The sequence below is a fragment of the Ptychodera flava genome, chromosome 4 (assembly GCF_041260155.1).
Source record: "Ptychodera flava strain L36383 chromosome 4, AS_Pfla_20210202, whole genome shotgun sequence".
In the NCBI taxonomy this organism is placed as follows: Eukaryota; Metazoa; Hemichordata; class Enteropneusta; family Ptychoderidae; genus Ptychodera; species Ptychodera flava.
In genome coordinates this window covers 17332334-17352594 of record NC_091931.1, presented here as the reverse complement: position 1 = coordinate 17352594, position 20261 = coordinate 17332334, and the positions used below count along the sequence as shown (strand labels likewise).

General features: G+C 39.0%; 1 protein-coding gene across 1 annotated transcript in view; it reads left to right on the top strand.

Moving 5' to 3' along the window:
* The first annotated feature begins 12101 nt into the window (after nt 1-12101).
* LOC139131041 (atrial natriuretic peptide-converting enzyme-like) overlaps nt 12102-20261 on the top strand; it is a 68649-nt gene continuing 60489 nt past the window's right edge. The window contains exons 1-6 of the mRNA XM_070696966.1: nt 12102-12562; nt 12827-12862; nt 13281-13391; nt 14106-14237; nt 15017-15148; nt 15738-15845. Coding sequence (XP_070553067.1) covers nt 12157-12562; nt 12827-12862; nt 13281-13391; nt 14106-14237; nt 15017-15148; nt 15738-15845 — 925 coding nt within the window. The 5' untranslated portion in view covers nt 12102-12156. The remainder of the gene's footprint in view (nt 12563-12826; nt 12863-13280; nt 13392-14105; nt 14238-15016; nt 15149-15737; nt 15846-20261) is intronic.

The following is a 20261-nucleotide window of genomic DNA, read 5'->3' as shown; positions in this document are numbered from 1 at the left end:
AGCTCTCCAATTTGCATGACGCCGACCCCTCGCCTGTCAGAATCCCACTAAGCCAAATGTTATCGGAACACTCAAAGAGGGTGGTCGTTTTGGTAACGAAACGAAACACAGAATCTCTCCGGTAAACGAAAACGTACCTTCTTATTTCGACATACAAAAAGGTCAAAATTAAAAGAAACTTGTGTAATCGATGTTGGGAATCCAGGCTCAAGAATGGACAAACCAGATTTATTCATGTCATTAACCGATTGTAAAGAAAAGGACTGCAGTTCAACGTCTTGGAGTGACCAAATATGAACTGAAAATCCTCACGTGTTTCAGTGTATATTGCACTTGTCTCTGAACCTTTGCCACGTGTTTGCAGCTTCACTGAGTGTTATGATCAACATCATGAACAACATTTACCACTGATTATTCAAAGGTCATAAAGTATACAAATATGTTATAAGCTGAAATGAAAATACTAAAGTTTTTGACTGATGTCATATTATCACCATCTTTTATAGCATGTGTAATTGCCTTTGGTCAAGCCACATGCCAAATTTTAAAAGTTCATTAGATAATAATAATAATAATAATAATAATAATAATAATAATAATAATAATAAAGTACATTTGTAATGCGCCTAATCTTTGAATAGAGCTCTAGTCGCAATAGTGACAAAATACAATATATCAGAGGCAATGTTGAATCACCAGGACTGGAGACTATAGGTAAACGAAAAAGGTTAAACTAGATATGCTCATTATAAATTAGCTGACATGAAAATGCAAAATATCTTTCACTAATACCACATACATGTAATTGTCTCATCAATATATATAGCATGTTTCGTAAACTGTTTTAGAGTCCTTCCAGTCTTATATCCCTATTTGTTAAATTAGCTAAATATGCAAATTAGTAGATTGCTTATGTAAAAATACTCAACAACTTACATTGATATTGTATTATAGTTTCTTCAATGTACATAGCACGTTTCATCGTTCATCGACTTTGATCAAGTCAATCAAGATTTATCCCTAGTAATTAGAAAAGTCTGTTAAATGTGAAAAGTAATAATTAGCTGAAGTAAAAATCTAAACCGACTTTTGATAATATTATATCATAATATCTAAAATGTACATAGCATGTTTCGTCAACTTTGGTCAAATAAATCAAGATATATATCTCTAATTAGGAAAGTTAGTTAAATATGCAAATTAGTAATTAGCCGAACTAAAAATGCGAACTGACTTTCACTAGTGTTTCAATTTAGTGTCTTCAATGTTAATTAAGTATTGTCGACTTTACGAGCCAATTCAGATACCTAATGGGAAAGTTCGTTCAATATGCGAATTAGTGATTAGCTGAAGTGAAAAAGCTAACTGACTTTCAGTATTGTTTTCACCCAGTATCATCTATGTACAAAGTATGTTTCGCCAACTCTGATCAAGTTAATCGAGGTATATATCCCTAATTAGGAAAGTTCATTGAATATGAAAATTAGGACTTCGACATACAGAGACACGCAAACATCGCTGCGACAGTAGCTTCTTCAAGTTTTTTTTATGCCAAACTGTTAAAGCTCATTGGCTATGCAAATTACAAATTGGGTGACATGAAAATGCAAAATATCTTTCGCTAATACAATATAATTTTCTCATCTATACATAGTAAGTTTCATAAACTCTTTAAGTGTCCTTCCAGTCTTATTTCCCTATTTTGGAAAGTTATTTTAATATACAGTAACTAGCTGATGTAAAAATGCTAAGTGACTTTCAGAAATATTTTATCATAGTATCTTCAACGTACATGGCATGTTTTGTCAACTCTAATCAAGTCTATTCAGATATCTAACCCTCATTATGAAAATTCATTCATATCCAAACGAGTTATTAGTTTATCCCTTATTAGAATATGCAGATAAGTAATAGCTGAAGTAAAAATGCTTAATGACTCTCGATAATATTATATCATTATGTCAAACGTTTGTCAACTATGATAGAGTCATTTCAGACATATCTGCCTGATTAGGAAATTCGTTGAATATGCAAATTAGTGATTAGCTACAGCAAAAATGCTGAATGACTTGAAAACATGTCATATCACTGTATTTCCAATGTACATAAGTTTCGTCATGTTTGATCCCGACAATTCAGATATATGGCTAATTAGAAAATTCATTACATAAGTGTATTAGCAATTAACATATATGTCATCCCTTAGTATCTTTCACCCCGATATATCCTAGTGTGATCAACATTTGTAGTAGTTCTCATCAAATTGTTTGCAGCCGTTGTCAATGTGTATCCTCTTTTTTCGAAAATCATTAATTATGCAAATACGCATCAATATGCAAAACACACCCTCAAAAGCTTATCAGTTCTTGCCATTTGCAAACTGAATCATTGCAACAGATCTGATTCTGATCCGATAAGCTGTTCTTAAGATATCGCGCTGACAGACAGACAGACAGACATACAGGAATCGCTGCGACATTAACTCATGTGTGTGAACACGTGAGCTAAAAATGCATCGTTGACGCCAGCCAAAACTTCGACTGATCCGAACACTTTGAATGGGCGATGACAAATCAGCTCAGAGGTGCCTGGCGAAACGGCGTAATTTAATCATATTAATGCTTCCACCAAAACTCAATGACTGTGCGATTTCCAAAATGTCCACATCTCTCTGCCCTGAAAAGTTGGTGTACTTTTATGTTTTCGTCTGGAATCTATCAATCTGATCATCAGGCAGCGCATTATATAGATACACTGTATTTACAAAGAGGAGTATGCTGCGAATTACGTAATAGATTTTATCAGTAACCTGTGCGTTCGTGCTCCGTAAGTTAAGCTTGAATTTGCGTCAACGTAACCCTGACACAGTCATTATACCACCTGAGCCAGGGAGAAAATACGACTGGTATCAGCGATCAAACAGTCGGCCAGCGTAGTGGCTCTCTTCAGACGGTCCGTTGCTTGGCGACGTACAAACGCTATCTATTCTCTAACATACATCTCAGGGTCCTGCAACCAAAGTTTTTCTGTCGCTCTATATGGTAGTGCGTTTCATTGTTTTGCTTGGAACAACGTTTCCTGCTGTGGCGATGCAGGCATGGGTGATTCTTTGACTTGAAGGCCGCTGGTTGTATATTCAAATATTCGATCCATCAACTTGTCCAGCCGGTAGGCTACTGTGAATAGACAAGCGCTGAGAGCAAGTTAAGTAGGGAAGTTGCATGTTTTCCCGTCAAAGTGACACTTGCAAAAGTTATTACTTTTTCGAAGTAGTTGGTTGAGCAGTTCTACTGACCTACTGATATGCTTTCTGACAAAGGTGATAGAAATTTTTGTCGATGACCTGTGCAATTTATATTTTTGCAGATTTTCATTTCTCCCATGCTTTCGCATTATACAATTGGCTGGAAAAAATTCTAATTAGTAAACAAGGCTGTGTCCTGCTTCTCACACACAGGGGATTTTTTGTTTTTTACTTCATCTGAATGGCCCATTTAATGAAGGTTACGAACACTGCGGCTTGCGAAGGAAGTGTATACATGCACCCAGGAGACACTTAATAAACGGTCAGGCATTTTGATTAGAGTCGGTCACTGTTGTTTGTTACGTTGCACTCCACCGACAAATTCTTTGTTCCTCTATAATTTTGGTTTACAAATCCTATTCTTGCTGAATCATTGATCTCTCGTGAGAAAACATCCGAAACAAATGCTTCGTCTCTGCAACAAATGGACAGTCACAATAAGCATACATACTTGGAGTTGCATAAAACCCGGGTTTTATCTTAAATTATCGGTTACGGCAGTTCTAAAGTCATATTTTAGATGCCGGCGTGTAGTTTATGACAAGTTCTGTGTGACTTTGGTCTAGAAATTTTCATGATTCAGCAAAAACTGGGAATTTGTAAACCAAATTTATGAAAAGACTCAGTTACTCCATAGACAGACTTGTAATAAGATCAAGAAAGCATGTAATCGGCGCATGATGAACAAGGATTTGACGTGTATGGAAGTTGGGCGGTTACACCCACCTGTGCAGTCCACCTGCAATGGATGATAGTGCGCTGTGCACTATGGGTAACCCTCTTGCGATGACATTGGTACCGACGCCTCTCAGAGAAGCACAACCATTCCTGGCTCCAGCAGTTCTCATACTCGTTTGGGTTTCTGGAAATTTTGACGGAAGATAAGCGATGCGATTTGCAACGGCCATCGTTTTGGCGGCTGCCTGTTTGGTAGCCGTGCAGGCTGTCAATCAAGAGAAGAAGAAGAAATCAAACACAAGAAGATCACGACTTCGCAGCAAAAGGTAAGAGTATGCGTTCACCGTTTTGCGAAACCCGCGAATGCAGTGCGGTTTTCTTGAACAGCAGGTTTCATTTTAGCAATATATCAGGGAGTTTTTCATTTATTGTGACCAGAATTAGGCCGGCAAATTCTTCCCTGGCATCAGTTAAATAAGTGAACCCCTGGGTATACCCGTTGCACCAAAAAAGAAGACCCCTCCTAAGATGTAAAGACTTCTTTGTCAACTTAAGAGGGTGGGTCATTCACATTGTTTGAGTAAAACTGCATTCACAAGCGCCTCTGGAGGGCGCGCGCCGATAGAATCCAAAAATAAGTTCACAGATTTTTCGAAAGACTCCCTTCACACACTAACACTGCGTTCAAATCTCGACTTTTTGACTTGCTATAATTTTGAAATCTCCTCTCAAAGGGATTTAACAGAAATTGCAGGTGGGTCGCAATTTTTTGCGAAAGCAGTTTTGAAGGGTCATAAAATTTTAAGCATGTATTTTGGGGAGGGTTACCATTTTTTGCACAACTGCAAATAAGCGAAATGTGGCCAATAAAGGGCTTCGTACTAAAATATCACATCATAATACACGTTTGTCTATTGGAAGAACTTTTAGCATTTTTTTCCTAAAAACAAGCTATACCTTTACATTTAAATATGTGTGATAATTCATGTAATTGTACTTTGCTTGAAAGTGGCAGGTAAAAAGTGCATGTGTGTATACAAAATATTGATATTTGGATTTCATTGATAATGTTGTTTCACTTTACATTTTAGTCCATTGGAAATCTATGAATGATACTTTTGCAATATAAAACTTAGTCTAGCAATACATTTGCAGACGTTTGATAGTTGACATAAATGTGTACTTGATTGGAATAGAGTGGTTACAACTCGTATGTGTACAAAAATTTGACTTTGGAATTTCACTGAAAATGTTGATCCTTTATATATGGGAGTCTATGACAAACGGTTCTAGGACAGTTACCATCCAGACAAGTACCCTCTGGACAATCACCACCAGACATTTACCCCCCGGCTAATTACCACAAACCATTTACCACCGAGACATTAACCACCAAAAACATTTACCACCCGGATATTTACCCCCAATACTATTTACAACGACAATATTGCTTTGTCAAAATTATTACTATTTTCGAAACACCTGACATCACTTCTTGGTCTTTTGGCCAGAGGTCCATATATCTTTCTTTCATGAATTTGACTTTGTTTGTGTACCGTCTATTTACTGTCTGTTCTGTGCTGTTTTTTGTCTATGTTTACAACTATTGTCTTACAAATTTTGACCTAGTGTTATTGGATTTTGGATTGGTATGATTGCGATTATTTTAAATGGGAAATGATGAAAAAAGAAGGTTCCCGAACAATCGCGAAGACTGTGTGTGCATCTTTTCTAGTACTGTATCCTGCTGGGCGACACATGATCTACCTTTTACTATGCCTCGTAATGTTAGTACACATTCTAAATTTTACCCGATGCCTATCAGGGAATCGAACCCGGGACGCCTGTACTAACCACTACGTCACGCGGAGTATCTGCGGCTGTAAGTTGAACTGTTAATGTTGAACTTGACACTGTATGCCTAACCATGCATTATATAATAAATAGATACTATAAAATTACATTAAAATAACAACTAAATGGAGTTAAAAGACTAAAATAATGTCTCTTTACGAATCATTTTTTTCGGCTTACCCTCAACATAACCTTGACTCTCATACTAGGTAACTAATAATATTTGCCTCTTTTTTCATTTTGTCGGTTTTTAGTCAAAACTGGGTCGCATCGAAAGTTACACACATTTTCAGTTTCATGTTTTACGGGTAGAAGGTGTGTTAAATGTTTCATAAAATATTTACTAATTCCTTCATCACCAATATATATAATACATTCCATAAGGCTTTTTGAATCATAGACAGTGTCTACGCTATGTCAAAACAAAGTTGAAACTGTTTGAGAATAAAGATAATGAATCAGACGTTCTTTAAATGAATTTTTAACAGAGGGGGTAATTGTCAGGGTGGTAAATGTCTCGTGTGGCAAGTGTCCGAGTGGTAAGTGTCCGTTGGTAAATAGCCGGGGTAAATGGTATGTGGCAATGTTCAGGGACTAAATGTCCCGGGGATAACTGTCCTGTTACCTGACAACTGTGAATATTTTTTTAGCGAAAAACTTGCTATACTCGTGCATATATAGACGTTGGATAATTGACATAATTGTACTTTATTAGAATAGGATTGTTACAAGTGCAAGTGTGTAAACTTTGATTTGGAATTTCACCGAAAATGTTGATTCACTGTACATTGGAGTCTATGAGAATAGTATGAATTACTTTCTCACATACTAAATTAACTAAATATGTGCTTTAATAAGTGTCTGGCAATTGATAAAAATGTACTTTATTCAAATAGAGTGTTTAAAAGTTCAGATGTAGACAACAATTATGATCATTGGAACTTCACCTAAAAGTTTTATTTAATCTTATGATAGTTTACAGATAAACTATAAAATGTTTTCCTGATAAACCTTGCTATATCTCTAATAAGCAAGTAATAGGAATTGTCTATTGCCCCCAGCGAGCTGAATTAGCAAGCCTCAGAGTTGCCAAGTCAAGATGTTCATGTGACAGATATTTATACTTTTATTCAGATTTACAGTTAAACTACTTCAGAGAATGAAATCATGTAGCAACTCACTTTTACTTCCCATAATATTATTCGCACTGAAAGTGCTTTTTGGCGGGACGGATACTTATGAAAATCAAGTGAACATCCCCTCCCCATGTGCTGTTTGAAAAATACATGACCCCCCCCCCCCCCCCCCCCGTTTGCAGTTTTCAAATTTAAGGTGACCCCCGGCGCATCCCCTTACCGTGATAACTGAACGCTCCCTTACAGGTAAAGACAAGTATCACAATCTTGTCCCTTTCTTTGCTCTACTCAGACTGTCTTATTATCACCTGTTACCTGTTGAATGCGGCTCTTAGCGTCGTGCAAGCTGCAACCGTCCGTCTTTAGCGATTTCCAGTATAAGTGAAATTCGTAACACGTGTGGTTGTCATAAACACTGTAAACTTGACTGTTAAATGTTACATCAACCGTAATTTCAATCTTAGCAATTGCGATAACCATACATACTAACAACATGATATACACATATACAACAACAACTGAAGTATGAAGTTTCTGATACAGATGGGATATACAACGGTTAATTTCAAAATCTGGTAAGATCTTAACAAAATGATTTCAAAGTTTGTTGTGTAGTATGTTTCTTCATAGTTTATTCTCAGCCCAGACTGGCAATCCCTTCTGGAAATTTACTTCAGATTCAGAAAATAGCAAGGGGGTACCCTTCAATCATCAATTCCCTGTTTTGTGGTTGTCAGTCTCACGATAGTTTGAGAAATATGTAGAAAACGTCCGGTCTTTGACAGAATTTATTGTAAGACGCCGCCGGCGCTTCAGCACAAATCTGGCAGCTTGCCGTGCAAACAAACCGACAACTAACAAACAAAGCCTCATTGATTTTAATGGCTCGTTATCTGCACGGGAGTCTGTCAACTGCTCTGAACCAACCGGTCGACAAATGTAGATGCGATGCGTTCCCATTCCTCAATACTGCATATCCGATTAAATATTTGTCGTGGTGTCAGATTATCGTAGGCGCACATCAGCAAAAGTTGCAACTTTTTTCACCTCACAGCATATTTTAACAGACCACAAAATTCATCAAAATAATTTGGTCAATTTGGTCTGTCATCGACGCAACTCGTGTCGGCATTTAATAATGAGGAACTGAAGTATGGCAATTATTCTGTTTTTCGAAGACAATTTGAACGAAACCACGAAATATATACTCATCGACTACACTCCTTTTTGACACCTTGTACTTGAGAGGGAACGTACAAGCTACTTAATGTTGGTTGATGTGTGAATCGTCAGTATTTGACGTCAATGGTTGCATTACTTACGAAGATAAGATGTGGATCCTTGCTTTTCAAACTCCATCAAACGCACTGTAGTTTTTGATAAGTTTGTTTAACACAATCCATTCTCCAAAAGTAAACATAGTCTCAAAGACACTTGGTTCACATTTGATTCGATGTGCCAGTGTGAGTATACTTAACTATGTTTACCCCTGGAAACATGCATACCAAGTTTCAAAGCAATCGGATGAGCGATTTCAGAGAACATGACTTTTAGACCAAAACCGTGGGAAATTGCCCCAAACTACAAAAATGAAAATTTCATCACGTTCAAAAGATTCTCAACTATGGTTGCTTCTAGGTAATGAATTCCAGGTTTCAAAGCAATCAAAATATTTAATTCAGAGAACATTATTTTTTTACCAAAAATGAGAAAAAATTGCCCTAAAATACAAATATTAAAATTTCACCACAGTTTTAAGAATTCCGACAGAAGACAACCCTAGGATGAAGATTATTAAGTTTCAAATCAATACAACAAGAACTTTGGGAGAAAATGATTTTTTGACCAAAAATGAGAAAAATTGCCCTAAAAGCACACATATAAAAATTTCCGACAATTTGAACAAGTCTGACTGATACTAATCGTAGGATTATGCATACCAAGTTTCCAGGCAACGAGACGAGCTCTTTTAGAGAAGATTTTGTGACCAAAAACGGGGAAAATTGCCAAAAAATACAACCATCAAAATTTCACGACAATTTTCACAAATCGAACCTGCATACTAAGTTTCCACAAAATCTGGCCTGTGGTTACAGAATTTTAGCAATTTACAGGATATCCCTTTTTTTCTCCTTTGCATATATTTGACATGACATATTCATTTGCACAATTCGCATCTTTAGCCCCTTGGTACACCTGTACACCAAATACTAAGATGGTAGGTGCTGCGGTTTGGGAGTTTTTGATGTTGACGGACATACATACATACATACATACATACATACATACATACATACATACATACATACATACATACATACATACATACATACATACATACATACATACATACATACATACATACATACATACATACATACATACATACAGACAGACAGACAGACAGACAGACAGACAGACAGACAGACAGACAGACAGACAGACAGACAGACGCCGTCGACCTACCATGTAAGCTCTTTTTTGTATATACACATATACCAAATGTGATCTAAAATGCTCTAGCAACCAAAATACAAGAGCAGATTTTTACAACCCATCCACGACCCTCCATTCGTAAGTGCTGTGCAATTTCTGTCACCATTTTCTATAAGAGTCTCGATATCGACAGGCAAACACTCGTCTCCTTAAAAATCCCCTGCATGCAGTGTTTGAAAATCACGTCACAAACAAATAGAAACATCGTGCACTTGGTAATTCCATTGTCACGATGGACACATTTTCATTACGCAATGTCACGCGTCATTTCTTAACAACTTCTTTGTAAATTGTATGCGGTCCGCTGCACACAGACAGTCGCAGACAGACACTGTATCTGCACAGTCCTGCTGTAAGTCTATTGGAAAGCAATCCGGCATCGACATGTAAATCGGTTTCCAGTCTAGGCTTGCGTGAACCTCGTTGCCTATTTAATGAGCGTGTGAAAGCGAATAGTTATTGTCTGGCATCATAAATGCGATGCTGAGAAGACAATGGTCACAATGACATTCTATCTGGATCTTGATACCTGTTTGTCCGTTGGCTGTCGTTGCTATTAGATGGCATGTGGAATAAGAGAGAGAGAGAGGGGGGGGAGGGAGGGAGGAAAGAGAGCCAGCCAGCCAGCCAGCTAGCTAGACCAACCGACCAACTGACAGACAGACAGACAGAGAACGGCGGGGAGACAGGAGATAAAGAGAGTTGGTTCGAAGGGTGGATGAGCGGACGACAAACGGGCAGATCAACCTAGGGGTCCGACGTTACTGTAATTTCGACATCCATTTGTGTGTTCTCGTTACTTATCTTTGTACAGACAGACAATAAAATGCATCATATAGGAAGCTTTCTTTCGAGGACGTGATGGGGCAAACATTGCTGCCTCACCTGGAAACTTCCCTGCCTCCCTCAATGATAGAATTCCATTTAGCATAGCTTCATTTTCTATGGATAATCTCATCCCCTGGTACTTATATTCTTCAATCTATTTGTTGAACAATCACAGTGATCACATTTTAACGATTGCAACAGGACCTGGACACCTGAACAACAAATCAAAAACCTAAAACGCTTAACATGTGTTTGGAAACATTAAATAAGACGTCATAACGATTCAAGCTATTGAAAAAAATATCAAGTAAAGTTCTGTGTTATATTAAAACAATATTAAAAGAAACGATTACACCAACGGAAGACCGGAGCAGTCCAGAATAATGCATTATTTAATCATTAAAAAGGCACAGTGTTTTCATGAACCTTCATCAAAATTGAACAGGCTGGCTTGGCAAGAATATGAGTAAGATTCCGAACTCCTCTTCTTAATCATTGATGGCGGGGACTTCGAGACCTAAGCCAAGCCGCATAGAATTGTATAAGTTAGAAATCGCTTTTAAGTTTATCATTACTTCATCCGCAGTTTGTTTTGATGCAATGTCCGGCGTTTCTATTGTGTCTGTTTCTTTTATCTTGTAGCAACACCCAGTGTCAACTTGTCGACATGGGTTGTATCACTGAAGCTTGTCACGTGTTACTGACTACTCAGTAGCAATGAGGACTAGAATTCATAAGCCAAGGGTGACATTCTTGCACACCGCGCAATGCAGTGTTGGTATTGCTACTTCCGAGTCTTTCAATATACTTTAGGGAGTCTGATCAGCAGAACTTGTGTTCTTTTTATAGCACGTAAATAATTAACATATTCAAAAGTCTATAGCTATTGTCCTGTTGCAAGTAAATCTTGTCAAAATTCATATTGTCCACAGCAAAGTTCACGTATATCGTCAGCGGCGCTCTTCACTCTTACTTTGCACATATTTTGGCGATACCCCCCCCCCCCCTCCCGGTGTCTCACCAAGACTCTAACGTTTATATTCGTTGCAAGAAAGACATAACAAGTATGCCATATATATGTGGTAATTTCATTGCCCTCAATGGCTTTACTATAAAGGAGTTACAGAGCTCATCCATGTTTATTTGCCTCATATAATTAATCACTAAGGCAATATGGCGTCTTGAAAGTGAAAGATATATAACCCTAACCCAAACTTGCCTCAATGAAACTTTCAACAATACACGTGCCGAACCGAAAATAAACATCAGGGGTCACCGTGCAAAGTTGGTACCAGCGTAAAAAATACCCAACATTTACCGATATTGTAAATTCAAAATGGCCGCCATTCCTGCTTTACCTGTATACGGGGAAATAAAATTTCTTACTTTTCGAAAAACACATTGAAAATTTTCTTACTCTAAGGGCTCTAAACTGAACACTGACAAGCAGTAGATGATAAAAAAGTAAAACTTTGCGAGTCTGAATATTCATCCAAGAGGGACATTCCACATGTTTTTTCACAGAAAGACAACCTGTTATGGAGAAAAGAAGGAACTGGAGCGCTTGCAGAAAAAGATGACTGCGCTCAGAGAAGTGAAACATCTTGCTGAAAAGACACGAATTGGAACGCCAGTTGAAAAAAAGAAGGCCACAGAGATGATTGCAAAGAACAAGCGCAAGGAGGAAAAAGGACGCATGGAAAGGAGGCTGGATGCTCTGAGAGCAGCTAAGGCGAAGGCCCACTTGGCTGGTGAGGCTGACGTCGGGGTGCCCATTGAAAGAAAAGACGCTGAGACGACTGAAATGAAAGGAAACTGGTTCCTCACGTTGGGTCCCTCGTGCGCAATCTAAAAGACGCGATGGCTGACGATCAGACGGAACACATCACCGACGAGAAGTACCTCAGCCTGAAGGAAAAGATAAGCGCCGAACTGAGGAAGACGGCGGTCGAGATTGAAGGGAAGCGCAATGAGCTGAAGAATGCCAAGGCAACACACGACAACGACGAACAGACAATGACAGAGGGAAAGGCGAAACGAAACAAGCAAACCCGACACAAGGACCAAGAGAAACACGCAAACACACTCCTCGAAGAGAAATTGCGACAGCTGAAGAGAAAGAAGGCTACAAACGCAAAGGCCGAGAAACTGCTTGCTCAAGCAGTGAAGAAAAAGAAATCAATGAATATGTTTGAGGAGACGACGCGAACAGGGAAAATGAACCCAAGCATAATCCAGAAACGCAAAGATTTAAAGAAAAACGTCGGTAAGCTTAAAATTCCAGTCGCATTAAATTTATCGATGCATGTCGCAGTCTCAATCTTGCCATTGTCGCTAAAAAAATTTTGTCGCCGCCATTCCCCTGGAAGAATCACGACAAATTATTGTTGACTCAATGCGATATTGTTTTATGTAATGTCGAGAATTAAAATCATATTTTACGAAAAACTAAATAAGTAAAAGGTTGACAGGAGAGTTGAAAGTGCTCAGGTTTTACAATCTTCTTTGTTTCTTTCGTTTACTTTTGAAGTTGATTCAAGAAATGATAAGCAACTATCTAGTGCAGGTGAGCATAATTATTCTCTTGTGACATTGAACAACATGTGTGATTGCATGGAGTGGTGGATGGAACTCTTAATCCGCTATTCAGTTGATTGCTGTCCAATTATAGAGTACTATCCGTGAGACACAATTTGCTTTTCAACCAAAAATGAGAGCCAATGGTAACGTTCACAGCATCAGTGTCTCCGTCTTCATGCGTTTCTTTACTCTTTCTGATGTGGGGTAAAAGTTTACAGCTATGTAATGATATTCAAACCTACTCTCTGACAAGAGACAAGTACGATTTTTTAAAGTACAAAACCGATGAAATCGCTCTCCTGGAAAATTTCATATGTTACGACTTACGAAGTTTCATTATCGAACTCAAATTTCGGGTCCAATGCATATCATATATATTCAACCTCACGACCTTCCCTTCACAGCAGATTGTGGCTATGATGACTTTATCTGTGCGAACGGCAATTGCATCCCTTGGTACTGGGAGTGTGATTTCCTTGATGACTGTGGCGATGATTCAGACGAAGTTGGCTGCGGTAAGTAAGAGTCAGATAAAACATAAATTTTACTAACAGACAGACAGACAGACAGACGGACCGACGGACCGACGGGCACAGGCAGACAAACAGACGGAGACGCAAAGACGACGGAGAAATCAACTGACAAACAACTACAGACAGACAGACTGAGACATGCAGATACAGACAGATAGACAGATCGAGAGTCCGAGAGACAGGCTGAGATAGAAAAAAGCTGTGATAGGTAAACATAGAAACAGATAGACAGATGAAAAGGCAGAGACTGCCAGACAGAATGGTCAGACAGACAGAAATTAAGAGACAGAGGTAGACAGTCAGACAGAAACAAACAAGGAGAGACAGATAGAGGAAGACAGACTGACAGACAGACATTGCACAAGGAGACTGAAATTGACTCACTTATAGTCCACTCCAGACCATCATTGTGCTGTATATTATGTGCAACATTCGCATTGTATAAATTTATTTACTTAGACTGTATTCTTGACAGTAATACCTGCTTTGGCTGCTCTTTCCTGAATAGATCTTGAACTTAAGTTAATACCGACACTTTATACATGAAGCAATTTCATGCATGCCTGTACACCTCTGCGCTTTTGCATACAGTGTTTTACTTCACCGAGAAGATACCCTTTATTTATAAAAAAATGGTGTGTAAGCTTATATGCATGTATATTACAGACCCATATTCAGAATATTCATCATTTTCAGGAACACTAAGTTCGTACGGGAACGGCTGTAATTATGACGAGGTTGCGTGTCCTAACGGCTATTGTATCCCGTACAGTTGGCTGTGTGATAATTGGGATGACTGCGGTGACAACTCCGATGAAGAATATTGCGGTGAGTTCTGACACTTGCTCCATCCCTTTTCCCTGTCCTTCATTTTCTTCGTGTCTTTTTGATGTTTGTGTCTGTGTAACACCCTTTCGAACTGCTTGCCAGAGTTCATGCTGACGTTGCGACCGTCAGTATAGCAGTAAATGATAATAGGGTGTCCATACGGCTGTGTAATTATTGTTAGTCAGAATTATAGTCTTCACAAGCATAAAGTGTTTATGATCATCAGTCATTGAAACAGTTGTTTCATTGGATAACCTCAGAAAACCGGTTTCTGAGAGGATTGCCTTCTGTCCTGTCCAGAAGTGTTTATCGGTATGATTTACATTGCGTGCAATGTTGGAGGACCCCCAAACTGAGGTTTCCTCGTGACCCCCCCCCCCCAACTTTCTCTTTCAGTCCCCTCTGCACGTTCCTCCGTTCCTTCCCCTACTACCGAGGGAGAAATAAGGATTTCCCGAGTTCACGACACTGATCATACGATTTGAAATGTTTACAAAATTCACTAAACGGAAAAACAAGCTGACAAGGTCAGCGCGCGACATTTTACATCACCAGCGACCTATATGATCGTGTTTCTGAGAGATAAATTTATATGGAAAACACTGACTTCCATGAAAGGATGGGGTAAGCATCAACTGACTTTAGAAATGACTCGACATCAGCTGCAATCAAACGGTAACTAGAGCAATATCGTACCTTCTGCCAGAAATCTTTCATTTAGATATAAACACCTTGTGCTGTAAACGCCATCTATAATAAGCCGCTATCTTTCACTTCAGAGTTCTCATACGTCTCTGAAGCGGGTTGCCGTGGCGACGAATTCGAGTGTGTGAATGGAATGTGCATTCCTCATCACTGGGAGTGTGACTACATAGACGACTGTGGCGATATCTCGGACGAGCAGAGTTGTAGTAAGTGTGTCATAGTGCTAGTAAATTCGACTTTCCTCGATTTAAAATTGTATCCGAGAATTTGCAACAATGATATTTTTGGTGATTTAGTGTCATGCAGGAAGTCGGTATAATCCGGTGAACAGCTGAGAAAAGGGAACGATCATTTCTTCATCAGCCAGTATATGCTACTGTGGATTTTAGCTGCTGATCTTCCGATCGGCAAACTTCGGCTCAATAGTACTATCCTCTCTGTCTCTGCCTGGCTCCCTTTCCCTTTCCTCTCACTCGCTGTGTCAATTAAGGGAAAGGTCCTACGACCCTGTGTACTGCGCATTTTAAACACGAACAAGGAGACGCGCATGCCCATGTAGCACAATGTTTTCACTCCCTTAAATTGATAAATATGGCAGTACAGTAAGCTGGAATTGACCTTGCATTGACCGTGCATTGAATCTTTAACTTGATTAACGAGCGCTTTTAGGATGGTATTCCTTATCACAAAACTACTCAAAAGATTGACTCAGTCCATACAAATCATCAAGCATAGGGCTACCTCTACTGATGAAGATGCAAATCAAACGTATTTCTTTGTCTTTGCACGACACAGGTTGCAACTCATACCAATTCACGTGCGCCAATGGGTTATGCATCGCTGACAACTGGCAGTGCGACGAGTGGAATGACTGTGGCGACAATTCTGACGAAGATGGCTGCGGTAGTTCCATTTCTCACATCATCCACACGAACACGCAGGCTCAATGACGACCCTCCGAGAAACCTTGCATCACTGTTATGAGTGATTGCGCATAACAAACTGCACATGAGTATTTTCACCATACGTCACGTTGAGACTCGTTTAAGTTTGAAACCTTATGTGAACATTTTTGTGCCAAAACATTAGCCTATGCCAAGCGAGGTAAAACAGATTTTTCTGCATTATTTTTGATCGTGGACACGAGTGTAGATATCGTTTTCGACAAATTGTCGCACGTTATCAGTGTTCTACGCTTTGTAGAAAATGTAATAAAATTTTACGGTTTTAGGTAATGGTATATGCTCTTACGAGTGCGTGGAGTACGACAAACACCGTCTCACTCCAAGAGAATAACCAAACTTAAAAGTTTGGTTAATGTTAAGTTTCAAAAGATTTTGCCACAGCTTCTTTGGCGAATTGTATTTAATTTTGCCTTTTCCACGTTCTATCATCAAGTTGTTCTTTCGTTCACGGTCCATCCAATTTACATCTGTTGATTTTAACACTTATCATTTTGATCTACAACATAGAATATTGGACATCACAGCGATACTAGAACAATGAAAGGAAAAGCTGTTCTTGAGAGGCAGTAAATCTAAAATTTGTTAGTTTGAGAGGGATTAGCCGTAGGTTTCAACCTCAAAAGCGACTCTTTCATCCTGATTTCGACTTGAAAGAAAACCATCTCGTTACTGAACACACGATGACCGTAGAAGGGAGCTGTCATTATTTATTACCGGGGGTCAGAGGAATTTCATCGGAAACTCTGAAATTTCGAGTACCCCCGCTGTCTAACACAGGAATTTTGACTGACCCCCCTCCCACACACACACACACACTCACACACACACTTAGCAAAGTTAAATGTCAATACATGTATTTGTAAAATTACAAAAATACAGCAACAGTAAAGACCTTTCAGATACTAGTGTACCCGATTATCCCATGACGATTGACAAAGGTGAAACCAACAAAATGAAATTCAAAGTCACAGCAAAATATAAAGCGCTTATGATATAACCAGTATCGAACCATATAGCATTGTTTAATTAGGATGGGTTTCATCATAGGGTTTTCACAAGGATATCTGATAGGGCAGAATTAGAGAAGTACAGGGGAGAACATGCGAGAGCCTGAGGGGAATGTGTCAGCGAGGTATCCCCTCTCTTGCTTAGAAAATTTTGAGAAATTGATATGTAAAACGGTGCAATCTGAAAGGTGTTTCAATTTATTTTGCACCAGAAATTGAGTAAGACACCTATTCTTTCCCTCCACATTTCGAGCAACCCCCTAGTGGCTTTAATATTTTTGAGTGCCCCCTCAGATTCCTCCCATCCACGGCCGTAAATAATGACGGCTCCCTAAAACAGTTAATAAGACCATCGTGTTCACTTCTAAAAACATTCAAAAGCAGCTTTGCGCTGAACACGTCTATGTCCCATCTCATCAGGTTGCGGAGACGATGAATTTACCTGCAGCAACGGGGAGTGTATCCCCGAATACTGGGAATGCGACTATTGGGATGACTGTGGAGATTTATCCGATGAAGTCCATTGTGGTATGTCATATGATCAAAACTTCCTCCTTCGATAAAGTACAATATGTGAAGATACAACGATCACTTAACATATGAATACTCTAGACTTTAGCCCACAGATGCTATTTGGATGGGTATCCACCCGGCACCCGTGGCACATGGTCAGTCTGTCTGTCTGCCTGTCTGCCTGTCTGCCTGTCTGTCTGTCTGTCTGTCTGTCTGTCTGTCTGTATGTATGTATGTATGTATGTATGTATGTATGTATGTATGTATGTATGTATGTATGTATGTATGTATGTATGTATGTATGTATGTGTGTTGTGTGTGAGGATGGATAGATACATGGATGAATGGATGGATGTGTCTGTGTGTGTCTGTCTGTCTGTTTATCGGTCTGTATGTATGTTTGTGAGGATGTCCGTTCACTCAATTTTTTTAAGAATCGTATTATTTACAGGCTTGATATTTGGTGTGTAGACGCATCGTATACTTTTGGCGAACTGTCTCTTTTTGTTTTCATAGTATATGCAAATTAGCACCGTGATTATATGCAAATTAGCTACAAAAAGTCATTTTGGTCAAATATAGTGATTTCAAACGGGTTCGAACTCATAACATACGGCACCCAGTCATCTAGCAGAGAAGCCACAGACAAACCGCTTGGTCAAATCACCACTCTAAAAAAAAGAGTGCATGGTTCAATAACCGAGCTTATAGTTTGTTACAAAATCTTCTTCATAACCACTGTAAAACAGCGTTGAGATTTTGTGTGCAAGTCCCCCGGGATGACCTAAATTAGATTTGTTCAAATTGTGATGAAATATAAGAGTTGGCATTTTTAAGGCATGTATTGGCATTTTTAAGGCATGTATTTTTGTTTTTGGCCTAATAGTCACGCTCGATGATATCAAATCGATTTTTGAGTATTCTATGTAATCTTAAAATGCGATAGTTTCATTGAACCATTTGGTTTCCAAGATTCCGTCCGTTTTACCAAGATAATATACAAGCACTTGTCGATGCAATGATGGCAATTGTGTTTCCTCATTCCCTGTATTCTTCTATTTGAAGTGACCCATAAACCCTGGGGGTTTTGTGACCTCTTCCATTTCAGATCATGTCAAATTATTGGTAAAATGTTGGCGATGCTACACGCTACTTGTAAGAAATTACTCTGCTAATATTATTATATAAATCTTTGTTTTCTTGTAAATTACGAAGAGCGAGCCTCTTCCAGAATCAGATAGTATCATTTTTAATTCATGACCATACTATCCTACCATATTTTTTTTTTCTGCCTAACTGTTGGTGCACGTAGCAAAACTCATGGCCGCCATATCACTGATTAACGGGATGGAAAAATCACAGAACTTATATTTGACCACGAAATTTCGCATAGCCACATGGAAACACCATAAAAATCAGGCTGGAAATTTCACTGTCACAAGGGTTGTGATTACATTAAATCTCTGGTCTTGACTTTAGAGTTACAAATGTTTTTGAAATGCTTGCTATTTGTTGTCCGATATAATAATGATTACGATATGGTGAGCTTTGTGTTATAAGAGGGCCGTCTTTTCTTCTCATCTTTTTTAAAGCAGTGCGCTTTCTTTTGGACTAAATGTCGTTGAAAACGACATCTCAGACTAAACCATATGAGGTACCTGCAGGTGATACAAAATCATGTTGCAATTATGTTTCATCCCTATACGCCACAAGAGTGATTTCCTACATGACCTTCGCAATCGCACTTGAATTGTTAGAAACTTAAGTCTTTTAGTCCGATCGTATATACGTCCGCTCACGGTCACTCATGGTCCGCTGCATGAAAGTTTCCCTCAGCAAAACGTCGGGAAGGGTTTTGCCCAGACCACGGTCCAGAGGGACCGTGCCCAGACCGCGTGACCTCTATATCTGCTGTTCAAATGCAACTTTCCTGCATTTCGTTCACTGTAGTGTGAATTGAACGAGCTAAACTGGCAGTGCGATTCATGGGACACTACGGAATAGCTCAGATGAACAAGGCTGCTGTAAAGTGTTCACTGAGATATACATGCCATCATCGGTGAATTCTATTGGCTTAAATACATTCACGCATGTGTACACGACATGACTAAGAAATTACTAGTAACACGATTGGAACTAATTTGGGATAATTGGATGGTGAAGTAATGTCGATTTAATCTACAAATGTTATCTCATCTGCTTTTCTTTTTCTATTACACACTTGTTTTTATGAGTAATTTGCGATATTGCAACATTCAGCTATATGGCACCTAACACTTTTGAGAAATTTGCAAAATATGAAAATCCAATTATCCCAAATTAGTTCCAATCGTGTTTAGTGCTTTTACAACAGAGTCAGCATATCGTTGAGATTTCGGGAACCCATCTTATCCTGAAACCCTTCTTCCAATAATGTAGACCCACTCTCGTAGAGATAAAACAACTTGTGGCAACAATAAAGCCATCGAATCCATTCTGAATCGGAATCCATAATGTATAATATACGGCTAGTTTTCAATCGGGTTCGAACCCACAACATATGGCATCAATCGCCTAACGGAGAGGCAGCAGACAGAACCGCACGGCTGAATCCCAACTCTAAAAAGAGTGGTTCAATAGCCGGCTAAGTTGTTACATTTTTCTGACTGCGACTGCTCCACACGTTGTAGAGTTCGTGAAGCACTCACGCAGGTACACTCACTATCACACATCGCACACACAAACATTATGGAAGCGAAGCAATGAATACAACGCTATAACTGGGCGAACGAGTAGTCTCGGGGACAATTCTGTCCACCAGCAGAACTATCACCCAGGGTAGAAAATGTATAAAG